The 6,581-nt window shown below is 53.6% G+C and overlaps 1 protein-coding gene across 1 annotated transcript; it reads left to right on the forward strand.

Annotated features, from left to right (window-relative positions):
* Positions 1-5: 5 nt before the first annotated feature.
* On the forward strand, positions 6-6,581 carry LOC120522448 (fibronectin-like; the record flags this gene model as incomplete). The annotated part of the gene is made up of 20 exons (XM_039743379.1): positions 6-78; positions 165-431; positions 540-656; positions 745-909; positions 994-1,149; positions 1,227-1,340; positions 2,300-2,569; positions 3,280-3,467; positions 3,592-3,679; positions 3,764-3,940; positions 4,023-4,112; positions 4,193-4,381; positions 4,489-4,578; positions 4,695-5,155; positions 5,246-5,384; positions 5,468-5,623; positions 5,700-5,825; positions 5,910-6,016; positions 6,095-6,199; positions 6,297-6,581. Coding segments are annotated over 20 exons (3,153 nt in total), but the record flags the coding sequence as incomplete, so codon positions are not given.

Below are 6,581 nucleotides of genomic sequence, written 5' to 3' on the forward strand. Positions count from 1 at the left end.
ATACACAATACGTCGTGCGAGTCTCTTGTGTGTACGAAGAGCAGGAAAGCAAACCCCTTGTTGGAACTCAGAAAACAGGTAAGTGGTGTTAAACATTCAGACTTGCCAGTAACTGGAAACCTGTGTGAACCCGCAGAGAATGAACTCCTTTCAATGCCTTCCAGCCCTGGACTCTCCCACTGGCATAGATTTCTCCGAAGTCTTCCCGAACTCCATCACTGTGCACTGGCTTGCCCCTCGAGCAGTCATCACTGGTTACCGCGTCAGACACCAGATGGCCAGTGGAGGCCGTTTCAAGGATGACAGACTCCCTCCATCCCGCACCTACTTCACTCTGACTGGTCTCAACCCGGGCACTGAATACGTCCTCAGCATCTTTGCTGTCAGCGGCACTGAGGAGAGTCTGCCCCTGACTGGCAGGCAGTCTACAAGTAAGCTTCCTGGGTATACAGAATGTGCAGCTGTGGCTGATCACACAATTTGCTAACCTTGGCAGTAATAACATGTCTCTCTCTTGTTTTTTTTTTCCCCCCCATTAGTTTCTGACATGCCAACAGAGCTGGAGGTAACGTCTTCCACTCCTACAAGTCTGTCCATCTCCTGGGAGGCTCCTCCAGTCACTGTGCGCTACTACAGGATCACGTATGGGACGACAGGTACAACGCATTATTTGCAGGCCCCTGGCCACCCAGCTGTATGCTCTTCTTCAAGTGGGCTACATAGGTCTTTGTGTCTTGGTCACAGGAGGCCACTCCCCTATCACGGACTTCACAGTACCTGGGACCGTGTCTTCCACGGTGATTGAGAATCTTCAGCCTGGCACGGACTACACCATCACTGTATATGCCGTGACTGGACGAGGAGACAGCCCTGCCTCCAGTACCCCGATCACAGTCCGTCACAGAACAGGTACCTGTTGGCCGCTCTGGGGCTTATCCGGTTGACAGGGAGGGATTCAGTCTGCGACATAATTAACGTGTGTGTAATCCACAGCGATCGGCACACCAACAAAAATGGAGGTAACAGACGTCAAGGACCGGACGATCAAAGTCAGATGGTCTCCTTCCTCAGGTTCAGTAACTGGGTACAGAGTTACAGGAGTTCCCAAGAGTGGCCACGGGCCCACTGTGACTGAGATGGTCCCAGCAGGTAAGTTTCTTTTTGTTAGAGGCCATGCCTTTGTGGTTGAACTACATACTCTAACTGTGCCACACATCTCGTTTCAGATCAGAATGAAATCACCATCTCTGGGCTGACGCCATCTGTCGAGTATGTGCTCAGTGTTTACACCCTGGGTCAGAGTGGGGAGAGTGCCCCCCTGGTGGAGACGGCTATCACAAGTAGGTTCAGTTACTGGCGGACATAGCAATTCCTAACTAAATGCTGATGGCTCCCTTTGTTCCTCCCACACTGAAAGCCTCCATTCTCTCTCTTCCCCTTTGGTGGATGAGTAGGCCTGTGCCAGTTAGTGATTTCATGCACTTTGTCACTTGTCATAATCGATCCCTCTGCACATCTTGGGCAAGCTGTCTTTTGCACTAAATTGGCTTAGAGAAACCCCACCTTAGAATAAGAATTGACTTTATTTCTCTTCCTGTCTAAATAGACCACCAAACGGTGAAAGTACAAATCCTGTAGGCCATTTATAAACTGCCAATGGGCAGCACGTTTGAAAAGGACAGACGCTCCTGTACGATTGATCTCTTGAGGAATTGCCCGTTTTGCACAAGACCATTCTGATGACTAAGGCCAGCTGGTGGTCTCCTCACTTGAACCACAGACAGAAATGTCAAGCTGTGTTGGAAGATAAGGAAGCTGGTCAAAGTCCTCTTCCTGTCTGCTTCAAGGACACGGCCCAGAAGGTGGAGATTGTTAAGCTAATCTTTGGTACGGTGCCCGGGAGACACAGCTGACACACAGACGCAGGAGAAATGAGACCCTCAGACGCCACCAAGCACATCTCCTCGAATTATTAAATGGCATGGCGTCACAGATTGGGTAGAGCATAGTTGTATGTGCATTTTTAATAGGGTTCAATCTCCAGCACCATGCCAGGGTGGTCAGGCTAGACCGGGAGGGGCACTTTGAAGCCACTGTATGCAGGTGACATACTTTAATCTGTGCAGACGTCTCTGACACTCTAAAAACCTCTGCCTGGCTGTGAGACCGTGAGTGTGTATGTATATGTGTATGTGTGCCTTTGCCTGCTGTCACTGCACGTGGGTGGGCTTATTGGCTCGTATGCCGTGTATCGTGGATTGCAGTGGGACTTCCTCATTTCTGTCGTCTCTCTTGACAGACCCCGACAGTCCTAAAGCCCTCACTTTCACGGAGGTTGGTACCACCTCGATGAAACTTGGCTGGGAAATCCCAGATGGCACTGTGACCTCCTACAGGATCGTCTACTCCAGCCCAGAAGATGGAGAAAGGGAACTTGTGCCCGCCCCCAGTGGAGACGATGACACTGCTGAGCTCACCGGCCTCCGCCCTGGCAGCGATTACACCATCAAAGTGATTGCTGTGCATGATGACATGGAAAGTCAGCCACTTACTGGCACCCAGTCCACTGGTAGGTATCACAGAGTGATTTCTGTAGTCTGGCCAAGCCCATCAGAACCTTGGGCTCTGCAGGCCTAGACTGGTGTAAGGAAATGTTGAGTAGTGTGGCAGGCAGATTGATAAATAGATACTTTATTAGTCCCAAGGGGACATTCCCCTACTCCAGCAGCAGCAGCAGCAGCATACTGATAAGAACAATATTAAATGTAAAGAGTGATAACAATGCAGGTATAACAGACAGACAATAACTTTGTAGAATGTTAACGTTTACCCCCCGAGTCGCATAGTGTGGGGTCTCCTCAGTCTGTCTCTGAAGCTGCTCCTCTGTCTGGAGATGATCCTGTTCAGTGGATTCTCCATGATTGACAGGAGTCTGTCTGCTCAGCGCCCGTCGCTCTGCCACGGATGTCAAACTCTCCAGCTCTGTGCCTACAACAGAGCCTGCCTTCCTCACCAATTTGTCCAGGTTGCACAGTCTCATTTGTCTTTCTTTTAATAGCAGAAGTATTGTAATGCGGGCACGTTTTTAGATTGCAGTATGAAACCTAGCAGTAGTTTTGAGAAAGGCGTGGACTGGTGACATCCCTCCAGTCCCAGTCCTGTTAAATGACACAAGTCTAGTGCCCGTTTCTTTTTTATTTTTATGAGTAGATATCATCTTTAGGGTCCTGACTGCTGCCACAGTGCCATCTGATGTTGTTGTGCTTGCCTTTCCTTCAGGTGTCCCATCGCCTACTAACCTGCAGTTCACTCAGGTAGCCCCGTCCAGCTTAACAATCCAATGGGATGCTCCCAACAGCCGGCTCACCGGATACCGTATAGTAGTCAATCCCAAGGATAAGAGCGGCCCGATCAAGGAGATGAACGTCGCCCCCGACAGCACCAGCACTGTTGTGTCTGGACTCATGGTAAGCAGCCGTCCTTTCTGTGGGCTTCTGATTAGCTGGCCAGGACGCAGCAAGCTGATCGGAGCCCTGAATGGAAACCTTGAATGCAAAGAGACTAAAGGGCTGCCTGCCATCTTGATTGTAGGTCGCAACGCGATACGAAGTGTCCGTCTATTCGCTGCAAAACTTTCTGACAAGCCGTCCACTGACTGGGGAGGTCACTACACTGGACAGTGAGTTTGCTGGGGTTCAAAGGTGCTCATCCTGCTTGTCTCTTGCGAACGGTCTCTGAATGGTCCCATGTGGTTTCCCTACAGACATCAGCCCTCCGCGCCGAGTGCGCATCATTGAGGTGACGGAGTCCGCCATCACACTGTCATGGCGCCCCAAACCAGAGACCATCACTGGCTTCCTCATTGAAGCCACCCCTGCTGGCTCCGAAACTCCCATTCAGAAGACCGTGGGTCAGGACACTCGTACCTTCACAATCACCGGTAAGCGCACGTCACGGGAACTTGCGAGGTCACTTTGGCCACCTGCTTGTGGTGTAACTGGTGTTTGATGCTGTTCTTCCAGGTCTGCGGCCTGGCACGGAGTATACCATTAACATCTACACACTGAGTGGAAATGCCCGCAGTGCCCCTTACACGGTGTCTGCTGTGACAGGTACAGTGCGCCACCTGCACTGAATGATCAGGCTCCCCCTGGAGGCCTTGGGTTGTAATTGCATTCTTGTGTCTTCCCAGCTAAGCCAGCAGTGGAGTCCCCAACCAAACTGCAGTTTACTTCTGTCACCTCCACCTCGTTGTCATTCAGGTGGGAGCCGCCCCACTCGCGCATCACTGGCTACTTTATCACGTACCAAGAAGACAACCAGCAGCCGAAGGAGCTCCTGCCACGGCCGCACGCTGGCATCAACAAGGCCACCATTCAAGGTAGAGAGCCCCGCTACGGCACGGTGCCGGGGGGGGGGTGGGGGTTGTGGGTAATGATGGCTGAGAGTGGGGCTGTGTAACGAAACGCCTGTCGTGTGCCCTTGCAGATCTGAAACCGGGAACGAGGTACATCATTAAGATCATTGCTCTGGAGAACAGTCTGAGGAGCCCGCCATTATCCGGCTTAATCGTAACCCGTAAGTCCGATTCATCCTCTGGGGTCTTCGCCCGCCCTCCTGCCTGCCTAGCTGCCTACTTAGTTGCCCGCTAGAGCCTCTAACCGCTTGCTTCTTAACCTTTTTCCTTTTGCTAGAGTTGGAGCCCCAGCTGCCTTCGCTAGGAGATCTGCCCCAGCGCCCTTCCCCATCCTTCCTGGACGTACCTGAGCCCATCGAGCCTAATCCCTTCCCGCGCCACGGCTTTAACGATAACGGCGTCCGACTCACCGGAACCAACGGTCAGACTAGTCCAGGGCAGCAAGGCCAGCACATCTACACCGAGTATCAGAACCAGCGTCTCCCACATAGCGTAGAGCAGCGCCCCTATGTTCCTGGTGTTGGGGTGGAGAACGTGGGTGGTGCCCACCCCGGTCACACACTAGTGCAGGTTAACGAAGCGTCTGTGCGGGTTCAACCCTTTGCTATTCCAGGCAATGGCACAGACCTGAACCAAGAGGCCCAGTCCCAGACGGTCATTACCTGGAAACCCCAGATCCAGACGTCGGAATACATCATCTCCTGCCACCCCATGAATCCGAACGAGACCCCCCTGCAGGTAAGCACTGCTGGCCAATTCCGTGCTGAGGGGTCCGAGCTGTACCCCCGAGAGTTGCGCTGCATTTTTTTTTTTTTTTTTTCTTTCTAGTTTTCTGTACCGGGCACCTCCACCATGGCAACTCTGACTGGCCTGACCTCGGGGGCATCCTACAACATCATCGTGGAAGCGGTGAAAGGAAACGCGCGGCACAAGGTTTACGACGAAGTCCTGACGATCGGGGATTCCGGTGAGTCGCTGCTCTGTTTCTCGCCGTCGCCCTTTGCCCATGCTACAGCCACACTGACCTCTGCCCGCTTTGTGCCCATGCAGTTCCAGCAGAGTCGCAAAAGGACATGTGTTACGACTCCTCCACGCGCACCGTGCACGAGATCGGAGACGAGTGGGAGCGCATGTCTGAGACGGGCTTCAAACTCTGGTGCACCTGCCTGGGGTTCGGCAGCGGACACTTCCGGTGCGACTCGTCCAGTGAGTAACGCTCCGCCCTGTGATGGGCCGGGACCACTTAACTGTCAGATGTTATAGATGTGTCTCTCCTGGGCAGAGTGGTGCCACGACAATGGCAATAACTACCGCATCGGAGAGAAGTGGGACCGCCGCACGGAGAGTGGACACATGATGAGCTGCACGTGTTTGGGAAACGGCAAAGGAGAATTCAAATGTGAACCACGTGAGTGCTGCCCACCGGCGCGACCCACCCGGGGGCTCGGCCGTTATGCCACGCCACCGCTAACCGTCTGCTCGTTCCTTTCAGATGAAGCCACCTGCTATGATGACGGAAAGATGTACAGGGTGGGCCAGCAGTGGCAGAAGGAGTACCTGGGGGCCATCTGCACCTGCACCTGCTTTGGAGGCCAACAGGTAACGAACGGCACTCGGGTAGAAATGGGCGGCTGAGGGCCAGGGGGCTCACTTCCTCCCTCCATGTCCTCCCCGCAGGGTTGGCGTTGTGAGAACTGTCGCAGGCCGAACGTCCACGCCGAGACCTCGCAGCCCTCCGAGCATTCGCTGGATGTCTACAAGGATAACACGCTGCAGAAGCTGGTGAGTGGGGGGGCTCCACGTCCACGTGGGCATGGGAGGGTGGCGGTGGTCACGCCCATTTAACTGATTGCCCCTCCTTCTTCTCCTCCTCCTCCAGCGTCTCAGCTGCCCCCTCGAGTGCCTACGGCCCGACCTCCTCGCTGATGCAGAAGCCCACAGTTCCCATAACTGAGCGCTGCCCGCTGCCCTTCACCTGAAGCTCTGCTTGCTCGTTCGTTCACTCACTCGCTCGCTCACTCGCTCACACCTCTGTGCCTTTCTCTTCGGCTGCTTCTCCTGCCAGGCTCGGCTCTTCGGAGCCTCGTCTTCGTCTCGTTGTTGTTGTGTTTTTGGTTTTTATTTTGTTTTTAACTTTATTTGAAGCGGCGGTTGGTGTCAAGTT

The sequence above is a fragment of the Polypterus senegalus genome, unplaced genomic scaffold, assembly GCF_016835505.1.
Source record: "Polypterus senegalus isolate Bchr_013 unplaced genomic scaffold, ASM1683550v1 scaffold_5076, whole genome shotgun sequence".
In the NCBI taxonomy this organism is placed as follows: Eukaryota; Metazoa; Chordata; class Cladistia; order Polypteriformes; family Polypteridae; genus Polypterus; species Polypterus senegalus.